At 39.1% G+C, this 20,776-nt stretch overlaps 1 protein-coding gene across 1 annotated transcript in view; it reads right to left on the reverse strand.

Annotated features, from left to right (window-relative positions):
- Cntn5 (contactin 5) overlaps positions 1 to 20,776 on the reverse strand; it is a 1,169,992-nt gene that overhangs the window by 162,313 nt on the left and 986,903 nt on the right. The window contains exon 14 of the mRNA XM_029543057.1: positions 1,175 to 1,302. Coding sequence (XP_029398917.1) covers positions 1,175 to 1,302 — 128 coding nt within the window. The remainder of the gene's footprint in view (positions 1 to 1,174; positions 1,303 to 20,776) is intronic.

A 20,776-nucleotide genomic window follows, 5' to 3' on the forward strand; every position in this document is an offset into this window, starting at 1 on the left:
AGAAGGATCCTGTTTGTGTGCCGCGTCATTTCTTGCTGGCGAGAAGGTAGCGCGGGACAAGGACTTGCTTTGTGCTGGATAAAACCCTCTATGATCTGAGGAGGGTTAGAAGAGTCACTGTCTGTATAATTATAAAATATCATTATTGATGCTTTGTGGTTTACATACACAAAACCTTTAAAAGGCTAAGTGGTCATGGTTTTAGTTCAGCAACAGTATTCAAACTGCTTACTAGTGACAAATTGAATTTCAAAAAACTGACATTTTAATATTATCTTTATGGTCTTAGAGGAACCTTGAACCAATAAAGTGGTATCAGTCATACAACCAAACATTAAGGTTAAATAACTGATATGATGTGTTGTGAATAAAGTAAAGCCGGGATGGAGATAGACTTTTGTTTTCTCTTTCCTCTCCCCCCAGGAGTTCTAGCGTGGACAGGGAAAGACATAGGCAAGCCGTGTACCCTGAGCTTCCTTTTCTTCTATACTCTTTCATTGTGGCGGCACTCTCACAAGAAAACTCAGCTTCTGGCTACCTATGGGGTCTTTTCATGCCTATCCTCCCTTAGAGCAGTTCCGAGAAAAATGCAAGTGGAGGGCAAGTGTGACACTATAAGATTAAGTATGACCTCTGAGGTCACACTGTGCTTATGACTCTAAATCATGGCTTTGTCAGACAGGACAGGTAAACACAATGTGCTGTAACTGAAGGGTTGTGGGGACAGACAATTTCTGAGTAACTGAATTTCTCACTTCATTCACGGTTAAGGAAGAATATTTACCATTGATAAAATGTTTGTGAATCCATCATTACCTTATCAGAAGATGGGAACCTTATCACAGGTGGGAACAGACAAGACTGGGCCACGGGGTTGGGTACCAGTAGTGTTTGATATAAATGGAGTTTTATAACTAAAAAGTTTCAGTGCAAATACTGGGGTCAAAGTTGGGAGCCATTGTTCCCATTTCTGTTTCTAGTCTTTTAATGATGGAAGTGGAATTTTGTGTTACTTCTGTGTTTCTAACAACCTTTAAAACTAAGTCATTCATGCCAATCAATGAAAACACATGTATACACACATTGTATTTACTTTACTTATTATTTTTTTTCTGATGATAAGGCTAGGGAGCCAAAGCTGTAAAGCGTCAGGCATGCTTTCATTTTCTCTTACCTTTGACAGACAGGGAAGCTATGATCTCTGCTGAACCGAAGATGTTCACCCCTTGGCAAATGTACTTCCCCTCATCTGCTTTAGAAGCATTTAGGATCCGCAAGCTTCCGTCTGGAAGAATAGCTATTCTGAAAATTATTAAAAAAGGGTTTGTTCCCCGTTTCAATTCAAAGAAACTAAATGGCAAAAACTTCTGATGAAGTCTAAACCGTCTCTACGGTGAGAGATTATAAGTACAAGGAAGGATCCCTGTTGAAAATAAGAAGTGATAGATGTTTGTCATGCTTCACAATTGGATGCAATAAACTCACTTAATATCTTCTTTTATCCAAAAGATGAGGATACTTGCAAGTTATTTCTCTCATGATAGTTTTTGACAGTTAATTTTAAAAATGGCAGGGAAAGGTGACTCCGAATTTAGCTATTATAGCTTGATACTCCAATATCACCTAGTCATATTTTAATACCAAACTTCGTATTTCACCTTAAACCAAAGGTGACCTCGAAAATCAAATAGAAAAAGAAACCGGATAAAAACACAGAGGAGAACTCATACAGACATAAAAGCCACTGGACACAGCTGAGCAGTGATTAATTTCTGCTCTAGCACCATGCTGGGTGAAAGGCATGGAAATGTGGCCTGCTGACTGGGCTGTTCACACGGCACTCTCTAGTGTAAGTGTGTGATAGTGTGTGTGATAGTCGAGTCTGCAACTGGGCTGGTACATGACCTTCGGTAAAAGTGGACCTTCAGTTTTCCATAAGGTGACAAATTAAGGCATTATTAAAAGTTTTAGAAGTTCAGTGCAAATGAGGTTGACATTTGCAATGACCACATTATCCTATGTATTTATCATTCCTGGAATTTATGCACTTCCGATTTAATTAGCACTTTAGTCCTTTCTTCCCTTGCATGCTTGTGAAATGTAATCCGCTATTTTGCCAGCACAGCAACCTTCCCAAGCTGCTTGAAGTGACGAAGTAACCTTTAGGCTTTAGGTGGTATGTTATTAGACGCTAGACCAACTGCTTTAGCAACCAGGAAGTCACAGACTGGCTGCAAGAGTATGAAACAGTGGCATTAGTGAATCTAAAACTCCAAAATTAACCCTCAGGTTTCTGACAACCACTTACTCCATGGCATGATCATAACCCTAACCTGTGAAGACTAAAGAGAAATGCCTTGAACTTGGTTTACTGAGCTACTTCATGTTCTTCTGGGATGTGTGTATTCAGTATGGCTTGTTACTCAGGGCTGACTGCTATATAGATCTTTGAACATCGTATTAATTGACTCTGAGCTGCTAAAAGGTAGTGTCTACTGAATATACACATTGCCATGGATAAAGATACCAGTTTAAACTGTATGGTTTTAAATATAGCCCACTCTTGGTTTGCAAGAAGAAAGAATGAAGATCTACTCTGAATCATGACAGACTACGAATGGAGAAGCTTGTCTTCTAGTTCATCTAGAGAGAGACTACATGAAATCCATGGAAAATACAGAGCCTATAAACACCACATAATATGTGGAAGAAGTAATGACTTAGCAGTTAAGAGCACTTGCTGCACATGAAGAGGACCCGCTAGTACCGCTACATGTGAGCTCACAATTGCCTCCAGGGGAAATGATGCCCTCATTTTAGACACACACACACACACACACACACACACACACACACACACACACAGAGTCATATATGCATATTATGCATATAACTAAAACCAAAATATTATTAAAGGTTATTATTAAAGGTTATATAATCCCTCACACATGCACATGCACACATAATTAAAAATAAAATAATTATTTTTAAGGTTACATAATAACCTTATAACCAATGTAAAGCTATATTTATTATTTAGAAAGTGCTCATTTACTTTGAAACAAGGAGATGGTGAATTTATTCCAGTATATCTTCACTAAATATATAGTAAAAATATATATTTGAAAGCAAAAATATACTTTTGTACACTTAACTCCATATTTTAACATGAATTAATTTACTATAATTTTCATAGATGGTTAATATCTTGAAAATATTTAGATTTTACAAACTTGAAGAAAAATGTAATAAAACAATAGAGAAGTTTGGGTTCAAAGTTCATCTGTTTTAATGAAATATATGGATGTCAGATATTGGCAGTATTTCAGCTCTTGATTTAATATGAGTGAGATCTCATTGACAAAAGATATCCTAATTCCCTTTCTCTTGCTGTGATAAATTACCCTGACCCTCCCCCCTAAAAAATTAAGTCATGGAAGAAAACTTAGCTTACAATTCTCTGTCACTGTCCATCATAGCAGGGAGCTTAAAGGCAGTAGCTACATTCACACCCAAAAGCAGAGAATGCCAGTATTCAGCTTGTTTTCAACACTTTTACAGCCCAGGATCCCCCTCCCTAAAGAATGGTGCTACTCACAATGGGCTGGGTCTTTATACATCAATTAACATAATTAAATAATCCCCACAGACATATTCACAGGTCAACCTGATCTAAACAATTACTTACTGAAAATATTTTCTAAGGTGATTCTAGATTATATCAAATTGATAATTAAAATCAAACATCATATTAAGCAACTGATCTTTCTTTTAAAAGACGAGGTATGAATATGCCTGTACTTTGGACCACTAGTCTACTAGGAAGAATGAAGATTTTTGAATGCTGTGATATTTATCCTTTAAATAGGAGTATCTGTCATTTAACTAAAATCTTATCTTCTGATTTAAAATGTAAATCTTCACCTGTTTTTTTCTAACTTGGAAAAGATAAAGCAGATAATGAATATGATTTTCAATCATAATGTCTGGCTACCACACACATAATTACTGAGGTAACTGAAGACTAAATTAATATTTCCAGCTTCATTATCTTCTCTTTCTTGTTACTATCTGACTGCTACATTTTGAGATGTCCAGATTTGGGGATTAATTATGTTAAGACATCTTGGACTTGGAGTTGGATATAAAGGGGTCAGAGAAGAAGCCAACCAGCATATTGCCTTGATGTCAAGCCCTCCTAGCTCTCATTTCTAGATTCCATGAGTTTGTTTTCACCTACTATTAATGCCTGCATCTCTGTTGTTAATCTGCCCAATGCAGGCCTTAGGCTCACAGAGCAAACTGATAAGAACTTGATGTGTGTGTTTACTTCCATGGACAGTTCCATTTCCCCCTTGCATCTCCTGTTGGCACGTCCTCACTTACTGTAGATCTTTCCACATAGACTGTTTATCTAAAGAAACTTCACCTATTGTAATTCAGCATCCAGAGAGTAAAGGATGGGCTAGGGATAAGGCCTGCCAGATTAGAGTATTTTCCAAGTGACCTGCTTCCTCAAACCTATGCACTGCCTCCCAGGTGTTCCCATGTCAATAAAGACTGTGGAAATAGAACTACTAAGTTATAAATGCATCAACCTCGCCATGACACCAGTATTTTCATGATGTGATGACCTCTTTGTAGTCTCAATACCTGAACAAGATCCTTGAATATGCCTGGTGTGACCCCTGGCAGCAATTAGATTTTCTTTTATAAAGCTTGATCTCCCTCCCTCAGTCCCTGCCCTACCCAGTGCCCTCGGCATCCCATTTCCTTATATTTCTTCACCTTCTTTCTTTTACTTTTCTCCCTCTGCTTTTGAAATTTATTTTATTTTTAACACATTGCTATCTTTTTTCTAGTTTTATTTTACTGAAAATGGACTTTTTCATACACTGTATCCTGATTGCAGTTTCTCTCCCTCAACTCGTGTGATATTCTCCCCACCACCCCTCCCAGCTACACCCACACTCTTTCTGCCTCTTCTTCTAAAGAACAATAACAAACTAAGATAAAGCAAAACAGGAGAAAATAAAATTTATTGGCAACAGTATTTGTGCATGGAAAAGAAAGAAAAAAGAAAAAAAGAAAGAAAGAGAAGGGAAGGAAGAGAGGTTAGAGGGTGTCTTTCTGTTCTGCTAAGGTCACAGATGTAGTATATTTGGACACTGTCCTACAAAATTCTTTAACCTAGTTCTCTCATAGAAGTCATAGCTCAGATGTCCAATGGTATGAATGTGTGGGGTACCCAGCTGCATTTGTGATACCTCTTGCCTCTACTCTTCGCTTTCCTCAGCTAAATTTGTTGTCCTTTTCCTCTTTAACACATGACACCTTTGTAAGAAGTGAGGGCATAATGACACAGGCATCCCTCTCCATCAGGCTGCCTTTGTCTCTCTTCCCACCCCACTGCTGAGAACACACTGGTAAAGCTCTTAGGGGTCAATTTCCTGGGAAAAGCATAGAAATGGGAGTGGGTCTGGATGAGAGGAGGACACATGGTTAACATATATCACAATATGTACAGATGGTGAAATGCAATCCTGTGTCAGGGGATTTTAGAGTAGAATGTGTAAGGGTAGTCAAACCTCATTTTACAAATCGAAAAACTCTAAAGCAAGGAAATAAAAATGATGTGTGAGCCCATCAGTTACTAAATGAAGAAAAAGCTATCGAGGATCCCTATGTTGCTCGGCAGTAAGTGACTGTGACAGGTTTCTCTTGCTGCAGAGCACAGAACAAACTTAAAAGGAAAATGCCTTCCTTTCAAGTCTGTCTTAGTTATTTCCTCCTTTAGACTCGGAAGGATGGATTGCCTAGCTGGATTCCCTGCTTAAAGGACCCCAAATGTTCAGTGGAATCCAGGTGTGGCCATGGTAGGATTTTACCCATATGCTGGCAAGAACTGCTTTCCGAGCTCATTTCTCTTTTGAGAATTTATGGCTATCCATGCTGCTGTTTGCTTCTCGTTGGCTTTCAGTTGGGTGCTGCTCTTAGATTTCAAAAGCTACTTGAATTTATTCAGATTCTCCACAAGATTATATTATATTGTATTATGTATATAATACCTCAGAATCTTTAGTGATTTATTAGTATTATAAGCTTTTAAACCAGAGATCACTGTGTTCCATTTGCTGCCATATACTCATATCTTCTATGTGTTAATTCAAGCAGCTACTTAATCTCTTTAATTGTTAAGACTTGCTCTGTAAAAACCTAACATGTTCTTTTAAAGTGTTTGCTAGATAATATAGGTAAGTTATTATTCTTCATCTGAGCTCACTGTGGGAGAACAGAGGAGAGGCAGTTACCAAGTGTGCAAGAACAGAGAAGATGCAGTCACCAAGGTGAGAAGGTGAATGAAGTCTTGAAGAACTAAATGGTCAGTTTCAAGGCAGCAGGGAATAGGGCATGGGGAAAACAAGATGTGGAAAGATGAAGCAGAAGAATGAGCTTGGTGCAGTATGAATATAACACGGTTTCTCAAAACAGAACAGAATTCTCGACTATTTCAAAGGCTTTATTGAGTTATGAGGCACACCAGAAACTTGTATATTTAACACATATTGGAGAGTTCTTATGTGTAAGTGGTAGGTCATGTCAGCTTTTGCTACATCCACTCCAGTAGTGACCCGCCTGACAGGCTGAAAAGCCTGGGTGCTGTCCCAAGGTGAAAAGTTCACGGAAACTTAGTCTCCTGGAACCATGGCATCCTGTATAATGAATGCTCCAATGTCCTTGCTTTAGTTGGTAAACGGATCTGTGTGCTTTCCCTTAATATTGCTTTATTATAAGTGCTTCTAAAGATTGAGTTTTTGACATATAACTAAGTTAGATTCTTCACCAGTCCTAGGCAGTCAGTCCTTGATCAGACCCTGGACATGGATAGCTCACTGCCCTACACAGGAATTTACCATTATCTAGGAAGAAGGAAGGTTGTGGCCTAGGGAGGAACCAGAGTAGGTACTTAGAACTATGGATAGCTGAGTTACACCCATACACAAGAATTTACAATGGCCTAGGGGGAAGGTGGACTATACAGTAGACTAGAATAGGAACTATGGCAAGGGCCTTGCTTCTGGCTTCTAAGATTAAGCTGACCTTAGGTGGGGCTGCTTTTAATCACAGTTGTTAACATTGAATTTTATCCCAGCTGCTTCCTGCCAGTCCTTCATGTTTGCATTCCCCTGTTTTATGTAAGAATCCGGTAACCTCACTGTACCTTGCCCGGTGTGTCACCTAACTTCCCTATTTTCCTCTGTATAAAACGTTTGATGCTCGATTTGACAAATTACATTCAGATCCAACACACTCTCTCGTGTCTGTGTCTGTCTGTCAATTCTCTCCGACTCTATGCCCATCTGTCCGAGACTCTGATTCCCATGGATTGAGGGGGGCTGACTGAGCCTGGTCTGTGGCAAGCTTTATGATGATTAGAGAATAAATATAGGTGTCACCCTAAAGGCCCACTGTGCTTCTTTCAATATCACCCTGAAGGCCTACTGTGTTCCTCTCAATGTCACTTCCAGCTCCTTTCCATACCACCCTATACCAGATAGATACCTGATTGTTTACTTTCTACTGTTTTAGTTTGCATTTTTCTATACTTGAAATACATCGTGTTGGCCATCAGGAACATCCATGAACATCTGAAAGTGATAGACTCTACACTTGCTTTCTAATCATACCTATATCTTAATAATTCAAACCTTCCTCAACCAAACACTTGCCACTCCCTATTTTATTCCTACACTGAAGCCTTAGACAAACGAAGGTATTACCCCATCCCTCACACATACAGAGAGGCACATTGCCTCAGGCCATCTATACCTGGTATATAGATGGCATCTCCTTTTTACATGAAGGAGCCCAATGAGCTGGCTATGCTACAGTGTCAGATAAGGAAGTGGTTGAGACATGGGCCCTCCAGGCCCACACCACTAATCAATGGGCTAAACTAATAGCTCTTACCTGTGCCTTGTAATTGGCCTAAGACAATCTCTAATCATCTATACAGATTCTAAATGAGCTTTCCATATTCTCCTGTTCTACACTGTTACCTGGAAAGAGCTTAGGTTCCTTATGAAGTACATAGTGTTGGCCATCAGGCACATCATAGTAGTGGATCTGCAAACCAAATTATGACCATAGCCAAAACTTCCCGTCTCCCCACAGCTGTTCCAATGGTCCAGTGCCAATCTCAGCAGATGGATGTCTCTATTATATTCAAGGGAAAACTGAGCTGGTGAGGCAGCTAGAACTACAGCCCTTGGGGGCCTAGATTTGTTTCACCCACCACAGGACACGCTTACAGCCCAACCCCTTTCTTCTCTGTCATCTACAGACTCTTGTCAGACTCTCTAATCTCTACCTGCACTTTCATTCTAACGGCCAAGCCTTAAATTACTTTGTTAAAACCCACCTACAGCCAACCACTTGTGTTTCTTAAAACCTAAAAGCCTTTTGCGGTAGCATTCTTCCAGTCTCTAAACAGGCTTTCTCAGCTACTGACTCGGCTCCCAACCTGCCAAGCAGGCTCTTTGTTAAAGCTGCTGGCGCTCCACTTCCTTCTGATAAGTTTATTCTCCAGAGTCACCTTCCTAAAGTTCCACCCACCAGCTCGCACCTGAACTAAGCCCCAAGACTGGGGCTGGGGGAAAGGGCTTTTTCCCAAGCTATAAAAACTGAATAATTCATTAAACCTTGGGATTTGATCAGGATCTCTTGTCTTAGCCTGGTTATTTTCTTCTTCCTTCCCCAGCTTGCCTTCCAGGGTGGACCCGGTGCGGTTCGGAGTGTGACTGCCAGCAGAAACACACATTTTGCAAGTCGGTCAGATGTCAGACCACAACTCCAGGTATCATAGACCCCTTTTCCCACTCACTAAGCTAGAGGTTCCCTCCCTGGAATTGACTGGCAACTTGCCTACTATCAAACGTCTGATGTTGTGAAGTACCTCCTGGTTTGGGTGGACACCATCTCAGGATAGGTAGAAGCATTCCTCTCCACCAAAAAAGAGCTCAGTCTCTGATCTTCTTCATGAAGTCATCCCATCAATTTGGAATCCCAGCCTCCCTCCATGGTCCTCAATTCACCTCCCAAACTTCTCAAACCCTATCTAAAACCCTCAACACATTCCTTTTCATATTCCACACCACCCTCAGTACTCAGGAAAGATAGAATGGACTAACCAGTCCTTAAAAACTACCCTTGTCAAACTGTCAAACGAACTTCACCTAGGTTGGGTAAACTTCCTATGGCTAGACCTTTTCAGCATAAAGGCTCTCCCCAAGTGACCTCTTTTCATTTCACTTTTTGAGCTCATGTATGGACATTTGGTTCTGACCCTCACCTTTTACAACTCCCCCCTCCCTGACCACCGACGTACTCCCTTACTCTGTCATCTCTGCTCCCTCCTATGGAACTTTACTGACCACCATCTACCACAGCCACATACTATCTCAGGTCCACTCCCTATCAACATTGGTGATCTGATACTTCTCTCTTCTCCAGACAATTACCCCTTATCCTTTTCCCCTAAATGGGAGGGCCCTTTCAAGGTAATTCTTGTGACACTCCATAGCTGTAAAGATTGAAGGACTCTCTCATTGGGTTCACCTGCTTACCTCAAGCCCCGCACTCCTCCACCTTAAAATAACATTGTCAAGGATTCTGTATAGTATCTTTTAGTACCATGAAAGCTAGCCATCATGGTATTTGTTCTTGGAGTATGAATTAAAGAGAGGTAAATATCACAAGTCTTAAGATCTTCAATATGTTTTTAATATGAGCCAACTGTAAGAGAAAAATTTGTCTACATATTAAGTTTAATAATTTCCAGGATTTATTGCTGACATCCTGGTGTCTCAGGAGAAGCGCTCAACTTGATTGTAATGACAATTTGTGCTTCTGATTTACAGTATTCTGAAAATGAGAATGAACTCTTCTACTTAGTTTCTATGTCTTTTCCATATGCATATGTTTATGTCCTTGGCCCACTTCAAAATCATATTGTTTTTCATGTTCAACATTTTGAGCTCCATATATGTTATGAATGTTGATACCTTGTTGATGAATGCTTTGTAAGCGTCTCTCTTTGAGAATGGTATCTTTCAGCTTCATTTTCTGTGCCAAATCTTCTTAGTTTTATATAATCTGGTTCAAGGATTTAAATTTTTATTGCTTCACTATGAAAAACACCACTGTCTGCATCAACATTTTAAAGTGACTCTCCATGTTTTCTTGCAGAAAGTTCACAGATTCAAGGTTCACATTTTTGAAACTCTATTTTTTGTGTTGATTAATGTGGGTATTTTTGTGCAGCAAGAGGAAATTATTTGGTTTTCTTCCTTTTAATGCATACATAGGAATTTGGTAGCACCATTTACTGAAATAGTAAATAAATCTCAAATTCCAGAACAAGCTTCGGTTACCATGACACTTGAACAGCCTAGCACACTTAGAAGCTGTGATAATCTTGGACATAGAGCATGTGGACAGAGCAGGGGACCCAGATTTTAGTCCATACTCATGATCAGCTGACTTTTCACAAAAGTCCCAGAATGCAACTTAATGTTTTGTTAAGATGTCTATATCTTATCTGTTTTGTTGTTTGTTTGTTTGTTTGTTTGTTTGATTTTAAGTCAGGGTTTTTCTGTGTAGCCCTGGCTGTCCTGGAACTCACTCTAAAGACCAGGCTGGCCTTGAACTAAAAAAAATCTGCCTGCCTCTGCCTCCCAAGTGTTGGGATTAAAGGTGTGCACCCCCCACTGCCCAGCCTGTTAAAATGTCTATTTCTTTTATAGGGTCAGATAAATTTTTTTTTAGTTTTTTAATTTTCAGTTTTTATATAGTGTGCAGTGAGGTGGTGAGATGGTTCCTTCTGGTAATGACATAGGTGGGCAGATCACTTTTATTGTGCAAGACATCACACCAATGTCCTTTCATGCTTCATTTCCTTGAAGACTTCCAAACCCTAATATGAATTGAAAGAATTTTGACTCATTTTCTGAAGAGAAAGCTCTGCTTTTTAGCATCCATTACCCGAGTAAGTCAAAGATGTTCTTCAAGTGGCAGAAACTTGACTCCAGAAAGACACTTTGATTTGTTGTTTGTTTGACTGTTGGAATGTAGTCTGCTTCTCTTGTCTTTATCAACAACTCAATAACAGACATTTAGTCTAGGGTTTGTTAATTATTAGATACTCAATGAAAGAAGCCTGAACGAAATGCTAGGCTGTACAATAAACCATCCAATTTTATAGATGAAAAAGAGAGTAGCATGTACAATGCCTTTAAAGTGGTAGATGGTGTTCTCTAATAACATTTATTAAGTTTTGCTTGATAGAAGCTTTAGACAGAGATTTTATACATTATCATATTTGGTCATCCTCAATCTCACACCCAGGACCTTGCGCATGCCAGGCAAGGACTCTATCACTGAGACACATCACCAACACCTACGTTAACTTACTTCATCTCTTACAAGGACCCAATCATTTTTTCTCATTTGATGAAAAAATGCACAGAACAGAGACTAAAATGACTGGATAAGATATAAAGTAAGCCTCCTAGATTCTAAAATTTATACTATGAATCTTTCTTTGTTGACCTGAAGAAATTTTTTCAAAGAAAGCTTTGCATAAAATTACAAACCACCTGACAGCTCTGGCCAACCCCAGAGCTGACAGACCAGAGACTCGAGGGTAACAAGACAAGACACATTTTCTTACAAATGAAGCAAACAACAGCAACTCAAAGTATTTAATGTCATCAGTAAACAATTTAAAAGCTAAAGGCAAGACACACTCAAGTGGGCTGCGCTGTCACCAGCTTTTGTCTTTCGCTGTGTGATAACTGGAGGCAAGAAGTGAACTGACCCAGAAAGTACTTGCAGCTTTGTTGGAAAGCAAGGAAGAGAGCTTAAGTGCAGATGTTATTATAATTAATAGGACTTTAACTCAACTCAAAAGTACAGGGCTCTTTATGTTGAACCACTGAATAATCACAGAACCTCTGGGCTCTGAAGCAGGAGTGAGGAGGATGAGCCCAGCTGTCAGCTTCATATAGGAGCTGCATGAGGCAAAACTGCAAAAAACAATAGGCCTGTCTTTTTTTCTTTGTTCTGGAAAGCTTCTCATTGCGATTTGCCTTAAGAATTTATAGTCCACAAATATGGAATTATAGTCTTTATGTTTCCCTTCAAATTGATTTCTCCTTCTACTGTTTTGTATTTTCCATGAGGTTTTTTGTTTGTTTTTTGGTTTTGTTTTTTTGTTTGTTGTTTGTTTTTTATAATGGGAAATCCTGAATGTGCATGCACCTGTTTTGGTGGCATAGTAGAGAGCTGTCCTCAATCTCAAGGAGTATGCAATCAAAACTAGGTTATGGACCACCATCAAATCTTTTCACAGGTAAGCCATTCTGGAGAAGGAAAGCCCACTGTACTTGCGTTTCACATTTAGGATGTAACTCAGAATGCTAACTCCAATAACACCCTTTGCCTTTCTTCTCCCCTAAGACAAATGTGGCTCCACATTTGTTTAATACTTTATAATTTTTATGTTATATTTTGGTGTGTGCGTGTGTGCGTGTGTGTGTGTGTGTGTGTGTGTGCGTGCGTGTGTGTGCGTGTGCGTGTATGTCGTGCGTGTGTGCGTGTGCGTGTGTGCGCGTGTGCATGCGTGCATGTGTGCGTGTGCGTGCGCGTGCGTGTGCGTGTGTGTGTGTGTGTGTGTGTGTGTGTGTGTGTGTAAGGGTGTGCATGCATGTGTATGTATGTGTAGGTCACACATTGATGTTGGGTATCTCCTTCACTCACTGTCTACTTTATTCCCTGAGGCAAGTTCTCACTGAACCTGGAGATGACCGATTTAGCTGTTCAGTCTCAGAGACACTCCTGCCTCCACCTCCCAAGAACTGAGAATATAGTTGCTTGTTACTGCACTGGTCTTAAATGTTGACTTCTGGAGATTCAAATCCAGGTTTCCATGCCTTCCTAAAAAGAACTCTAGTTAGTGGGCTATCTTCTCAACCCTGGATGAAAACATTATATCTACATATTTATTTCTGGAATATTCCAGAGTCTAAATGCTCCATCCAATAAATGTGAAATAGTCGTGTTTTTTCTAATAATTACTTTCAAAATTATCAAACAGGTTCATTTAAAAATATTTTATGCTTTATTTATGTAAGTGTGTCTGTGTGTATGTAAGTATACATACATACAGGTGCCCATGGGCCAGAAGAAAGTTTCAGGTATCCTGATACTGGAATTATAAGAGGTTGTAAGGAACCAAAGGGGGGTGCTGAGAATTGAACCATGGTCCACTGAGCTATCTTTCTAGCCTCCGACTATATTTATATTCCTTGTTATCTATAGGAATGGTCCTAGCTCTTCAATAATTCTGAGTTCTGCCATGGAACGTGAATCCTGCCCAGGAACTGGTGGTTCTGACCTTGAGAAGGATGACCCTCCTTTGCTGGGTGGAGTCAAAAACCCAGTGAAGAATCAGAAGCCATTCTTATCATATTTCTTTGGAGATCTATTGTTAGATGTAGCTGCCACTCTAAGCAAAGCTATCTCTCCATCACTTGCCATGATAAAGTCTCCAGTGAATGATATGCTAGCTGTTCTGGCTCTTGTCAGCACACTTCTGATGTCTTTAAAGATTTCTTATAGAGTTCCCTGCCTTAACCTTCTATTCAGGCATGTTCCTTCTAAGCTTTTACATCCAATATTTTTTCCTAATATCTCAGATCATCACAGTTGGCTCACTCCTCCAAAGTCCATCCAGCTCATAAGGGACTCACATAATCTTGCCTTTCTGCATGGTGGAGAGGTAAGGTATATTTGCTAGGTTTTATTCCTCATTCCCTTTTCTGATGTTGTATGCTTCAGTAATTATATTATCTTTTGGGCAACATAATACCAGAGACAACCAGAAATGTGGTCGCTGAAGAAAAATTTCAAACAAGAGTATAATACAAGTTTTATAATATCTATATGTTAGTACTTGGAACCATCCCTGAAGTTTGAATTTGGACATAGGAAGGAGAAGAAGACATCACTGATATGACAAGGTAAAGAACATAAAGAGTGTCTTCCCTCCCTCTGATATGGACTATATTAATGGGGGAGGAGAAAAGGGTGGCATGGTGGCCAGGGTCATGGTATTTGGGGCCTTTTCCTTATCAACAGAACTGCTTCCATGACCTGGGACAGGAAGGAACTGCCTGGACAGGATCTGTTTGCTTCCCAAACATTCAGGAACCTCAGGCTTGCCATATGATCTCATTTACTTGAGGCTTAGAATTCATCTGCACTTTTAAGTATACCTGCAGGACTGAACTATCCCATGCAGTGTAGAATAGTTTACCAACTGATTTCAGAAGCACCTGTGCCATTGCATGTGACACTCTAGATAGTCTTAACCTCTTCTGTAACATCTTCCTCTAAGCTGTACCTTTTTCCTTTACATCCCTACCCACTCTACTCTGCATTTGTAATAGACTGTTGTCTTTGCTATTCTTTCCATCTGCCATTAGCTTTTTACAACAGGATATTTCTCTTTTGGCAAAGTTCTTTCTGATTCCCACTTTAATATCTGGTAGATTCTTTTCCTCTTTTTTCTTGTTTCTCAAATTATGCTTGAGCTATGCTCCTGAACCTTGCTTACTATCTTTTCATTCACATAATTACTGTTCCTCTGTATTTATGTATTTCTGTAGTCAGTAGTGTATTGATATGAATGTTATTCTTAGAAAACCCCTTTCCAGATAGCTATGAACCTGCTTGTACATGTTTTATATTTAATGTTGAAGTAATTTTCCCCTTTCAGGCTCTTGAAGATTTGATAAAACCTTTTTCAACTTAAACATGTTTCTTCATTTCTTCCTGCAAGCTTTTGGCTTAGCACTAATGAGAAATCGACCTTACAAAGAGGAAGAAATTAAAGCCAAACACAACAAAGGTAGGGAGCCGCCTTCGGAACAGTTTACCCAGCATTTCAAACCATTCCACTGAAAAGCTTCTAAAATGGAAACAGAATTGGTTGTTGTCAAAATTGGAAAGTATCAGTAAGACCAAAACAAAAATGGCCCCAAACACTTGAGGTGATATTAGATCATTACCCAGTAGTTTCCCCAGGATTTTAAAGGGAATAATTTATTTGACATTACTTGGAGGTAAAACCCAGCTCCATTTCCTAATGTTGAACAATAGCTCAATTATTTCAAAAGATCCTGTGTTCATTTCTTTTTGACAAATATCAATATAGACTCATTGTCTTTATTGCTTCTCAACTTTTTGTGAGCATTCTGTATATGTGTTATTGTTTCTGACTGTTGTCTTTATAAATATCTAACTCTTGAGGGAACACAAGCTAATTATTGCTCTTCTGAAACATGTGAGGTCACAGAGGCAAAATTGTGAATTTTGGATATTCCCACCTGGGATGGCTTTTAGTTTGACTTACATTATGCTGACCTAATTAGAAGCTTGACCATGGCTTGGCTCTTTAATATTGAAAAGATGCATTTTATTTATGTAGCAGTCTCCTGGAGGGTAGCAATGCTACCAAGGCTCCTAATTCACTTCCATTAGCATCAACTCAGTGTCATTTAATTCATTTTAAAGCTTGGCTGTGGGGAGTGAGTTCATAAGACCAACCTGCTTAGTCAAAATGCCTGTTTTACTCCTGTGTGCTAACTGGTCTTTATTTGGAGTCTCTGCTTTCATCTTTCTCACATACCAGCCGAGGAGAATGGCATGCATTTTTATGACACTTTCTTCTATTTAGCCATAGTCTGGGGTGGTCTTCCATATATTCTCTTCTATCTTATAGTAATGGTGTGCCCTAGGGAACCTGTACCTTTTTGTTGTGGTTTTGTTTTGCGTTGAAATTGAGATTGTTTGTTGATTGTTGTTTTCTCTTCAAGATCACCTGAGAACAAAACAGGCTTCTAGATTCCAGCTTCTTCCTGGGCCAGACTCCAGGCAGCATGGCACCGTAGTCCTGTGCAGGTAACATGTGAGATCACTGAAGGATGCTCAGGACCCTGGAGACAATCCTGACCCCATCTGACAAGCATTTAAGTGCTAATTTACTTGAAATATTTGAAAAAAGCTTAAACAGATACTGCCAGGTGTAAGAGGAAGTCACAGGGAGGATATAATTTCAGGTGATGGAGTCATCTGCCTAGGTAGATCATAACTTCCACCAGCTTTCACCTCACTTTTAGTGGTTAGCATATCATCAGTCTATATGAGGTCATATTGTGTGAAAATATAATCTAGAGCCTCTTGGCTAAGATAAACTCTTCTATGTGTGTATTAACGACTTCACACATACTGTTTAGTTTCTTAAATACTCTGTAACAGGAGAAATCGTGTCTATCTGGAAATAGCAAGAATCGGAAAAGTATGAAATGACTGTCACTGTGCAGGGGCTAACAGAAAGCACTCAGTTACTTAACATTAAGCATAATTGCTACTCTTCATGGCACGCTCTGGATGAGACAGGCACAGTGCCAGATTCTTTACCCAAGAAAGTTTCTATAGTAACAATAAGCTAAGGACCAATGAAACAGAAAGAGGCAGCCATTTTGAATGCTAAATGTATTCTTGACAACAAGAATATCAGGTGCACAGATCTCGGTCTAGGGAAAGAGAGAATGCCATATGGGCAGAACATACCAAGGAAAGATGGAAGGGTAAATCAAGATGCAGGGAAATGATTAAAGCAGATTAGCTAGACAATTTAACTTACTGTGATAAAAGTGCAAAACATTTACAATTTTCTTTAGCTGAGAATAATCCAAGTTGTGCTAATGACATGTGAAAGACAGAATTGAGATCATCTCATAGAATGCAAGATTGATTAATAAGAATTAAAAATATATGGTCCAAATCAGGTTGGCCTATAGCACTATCAAAAGAATATCCCCAGCTCCAGGGTACCTCATGCAGGAGAGGGAGGTTCACAGGGCCATCATGATGCCTATGAAATCAGAGATGCTCAGCTTCCAAGTGAATCTTATACTAACTGGTGCTCTGAGTTCTACTAAAAAATGTGTTGTCCACGGCTCCCACACCAGCTGTAGTTTCACTATTTCCTCCACAGAGAAGGAGAAATAATTTGTGTAGATGCGAAGTTTGCAACCATATCTTTTAGTTAATGCACTATGATAGTGAAGCACAACCATTTCAGGCACAGGCTTGGTCGGGAATGCAACAGGCCCACCCTGATGCTATCCTGCTTGGCTCTATCCCTTTCATTTTAACTTCGTAAGTCACCTCCCCTGAGAAATTCTCACTGACTGTATGTGAACATAGCACCCAATTTCTTTTCTGCAGGAAGAAAGTTATCTTTTGAAATCTATGTTATGGTTAATCAGTGACAGCTGTTTGAGTTTGGCTTCCCAGGTGTATTCCAGGCTCATGAAAATGGTCCTGTGTGTACTCCAGGTCTTCATTGCTTCTGTCAACTCTAACATGGGAAGGCTCAGGAATAAGTGTCATCAGAGTGACTACATAAATGGATGGAGGCATTCCTGCACCTTCTTACTTTATGTGTGTTATATCTTTGTCTATTGAAGGTTATGGTAATGCAAACTATGAAAAGAAAAGTTTTCAGACAAAAAGCATTGTGTCTTAATCACTCCCTCAAGATACACTGAACAAAAGATGAACTGTTAATTTAACATTTTCTTTTGACTAATGAATTCACCCTCCTTGCTGCAGTGTTTTAATTAAAACATTTTGGAATCACAAGTTGACACTGTGCCTAAAAATGGCACTTCGATAGTATTGAAAATGACATGAATTTACATGGTAGCACAATTAGGAAATTCTTCATGGAAACACAAAACAAAACGCTGGGAAATTAAGACACTTGGGGTCTAAGTATTTTTCTGCCCCATTGGCTGTGAGCCATTAAGCAAGTCATTTCAGTTAAAGGCAGTTTCTTTCATCTGTAAAATTAGGACATTAGTCTAGTAGGCTTCTAATGTCTATTTCAATTATTATCCTAGCCTACTACAACTCCAGGAAGATGAAAGATTTTTTTCTTAATCTAAATATCTTAGCAAACATGGAATAGATCAAGCAAGCAAACGAGTTTTTCTAGTCAGAACCCCAGTGCATAAAAACTGAATTCATGAACACAAAGTTAGTTAGGGTCTTCATTGTAATATCTATTCTGGTTTGGTAATCACAGACTGAACAATGAGAGCACACTGCTTTTTCATAGATTTTAAAATATTATTGTGTCTGTTTAAGTGAACTCTTGAGAGAACATGAAATAATTTTAAAAAGTGTTCTTGGAATAATTTCACCACTCAGTGAGTAACATTCTACGTAAGAATGAATTTATTTAGAAACCAGACATGGTTGAGGTTAAGAAAATCCTTATTTGATTAGTATGAAATTAAAAGGAGAACCTTTTCTATTTTCTTTAGAATAACATTTTAACTTATAATAACATTTCCTTAAGACCTTAAATCAATAATTATGTTTGATTGAATATATTCATATACTTTAGGTATTAAAGTATTTTTAATTAATTTATTCTATGTACATTGGTGTTTTGACTGCAATTGTGTCTATTTGAGAGTGTTGAATCCTCTGAAACAGCAATTACAGACAGTTGTGAACTGCCATGTGGTTGCTGAGAATTGAACTCAGGACCTCTTGAAGAACAGCCAGTGCTCTTAACTGCTTATACATCTCTCCAGCCTAACATTAAAATATTATTGTAAGGATTTTACTAAAGTCTGATTCTGAGATCAGAATCTCTATTTGGCCCTTAGTTTCCATCAGAGATGCCATGATGTCAGGAGCCATAATGGGACAAGCTAATAACTAGCAGATGATCATTCTGAAATGGACTGCTCTGGATTATTATATAATCTGTGACAGGTGAGCCTTATTGAGCCCTTATTGAGTAAGGGATTCATTTTATGAAAAATTCCTGCTATTAATATGCTTTTCCTGTTATTACTAAACATATGTAACTATCACTAAGTAGTATCACACCCCTTTGGAGCAGATCTCTGCAGATCCACGAAGATGTACCATCTTGTAGTGATGCTATATAGACAAATAGATGACTTAAGTCTTAATGATGACTCTATAAGAATTCCTAAAATAATATTAGTGAATATTAAGCTCTTTTATAATGAGGCTGCTATTAAGTCCTTTTCTGATAATCAAAGCTGCAATGAGAGCTCTCTGGCCAGTCTCCCAAGTGTCACCAGTTAATTGTTCTTAGATGGTAACCAGACTTTCTCCTACTCAGAGCACATTCCAAGAGGCTGTAAAACAATTAACCAGAGGTCATAAAAAGGGAACTAACAATTTATTATAGGTGCTAGGACAGAAGATAAAATATGGACTGGGACAGTGGAACACAAGGGCCAAGAAGTGGGAGTGGGTAGGTTGGGGAGCAGGGCGGGGGGGGGGGCGTATAGGGGGCTTTGGGGATAGCATTTGAAATGTAAATGAAGAAAATATTTAAAAAATTGTTTAAAAAAAGGAAAAAATATCGACTGGGTTTATCTATACAAAACTTCACTAATAACTTACAATTTTAAATCTTGAGTGAACCTGTGGAGCTGAGACAGGTGATGGATGTTTAGCTTGATAATTACTCCTAATGGATATACATGTAAACATTCGCTGTTGTAAACTATTTCAATTTATGATTTGATTTTTTTGTATGAACTTGTGATGAACTTTGTAACATGTGATCATGTATTCTGAAAGATGTATAAGTACTGAGGACAAAGAGATGAGGAAGAGCTAGAGAGAATTTTTGGCTCCCCCCCCCCCCCCCCCCCCCCGCTTAGGATCTTTCTGCTTTTCCCCTTAGATAGTTTTCATAGGAAACTTCTACAACTTAGTAATAAATTCTATAATCACTTCTCCTATGTGTCTTCTCTTCCTGTGACTTCTGACTATCAGGCTGAAAGTTAGAGCCCAGCAGTTCCTGCTGAGATAGAACAAAGGCTACTTACTCCTTTGTGGCTTGACGAAGAGACGCTAAGTGCCAGATCACAGAAGGCAGGTCAGCTACAATAGAATGGTAACTTAGGCTTAGATAAGTAAACTTTTTATTATAAAGCAACCCTAAATTTCTTGTATGACAAAGTCTTACTTACCCTCTGCCTACGTTCTTCCGCTGTCGCTGCCTCAAGAAGAAGCTACGAGAAAGAAGAACCCCACACTGGGGCTGGCCTGGGCACCACGTGCTCTCTGACAGTGATGGCTCACAAAGCCAAGGGCAGACTACAGGAGTCTGATGCCTGCTTTAATATAGAGCAGGGGCACTATCATCATTACAATCCTCCTCCTCCAATTCTCATGTCCTTCAACCTTCACGTTTATAGTATTGTTTACCTCTAGCAAATGGAACCCAAGCTCCTGACTCCTAAAGATGCTTCCTGCTACTAACCAAGCTTAATGTCTCTCTCAGCACCACACTTCAACCTGCCTTCCATTCATTTCCTTACAGCTCCCAGCACTGTCAGAGCATTGCTTGGCTGAAGCCCATGAGAAAAGAAGCAGGTTCACTGGGGACTGCATGAAAACATAAAATTGATTTTTTTATGTAAGATTCTAAACTTTGGCAACTTATTTTAATATGTAATAACAACTCACTTAGTTCTTAAAATATGGCAGGCTAGAGGTTATCAATCATTCTACAAGTTAGTGAGAAATGTACCATAGCTTCAACAAGCAGGCAATCAAATTCAGCCAGGGATATTTTGGCTAAATT

The sequence above is a fragment of the Mus pahari genome, chromosome 10, assembly GCF_900095145.1.
Source record: "Mus pahari chromosome 10, PAHARI_EIJ_v1.1, whole genome shotgun sequence".
NCBI lineage: Eukaryota > Metazoa > Chordata > Mammalia > Rodentia > Muridae > Mus > Mus pahari.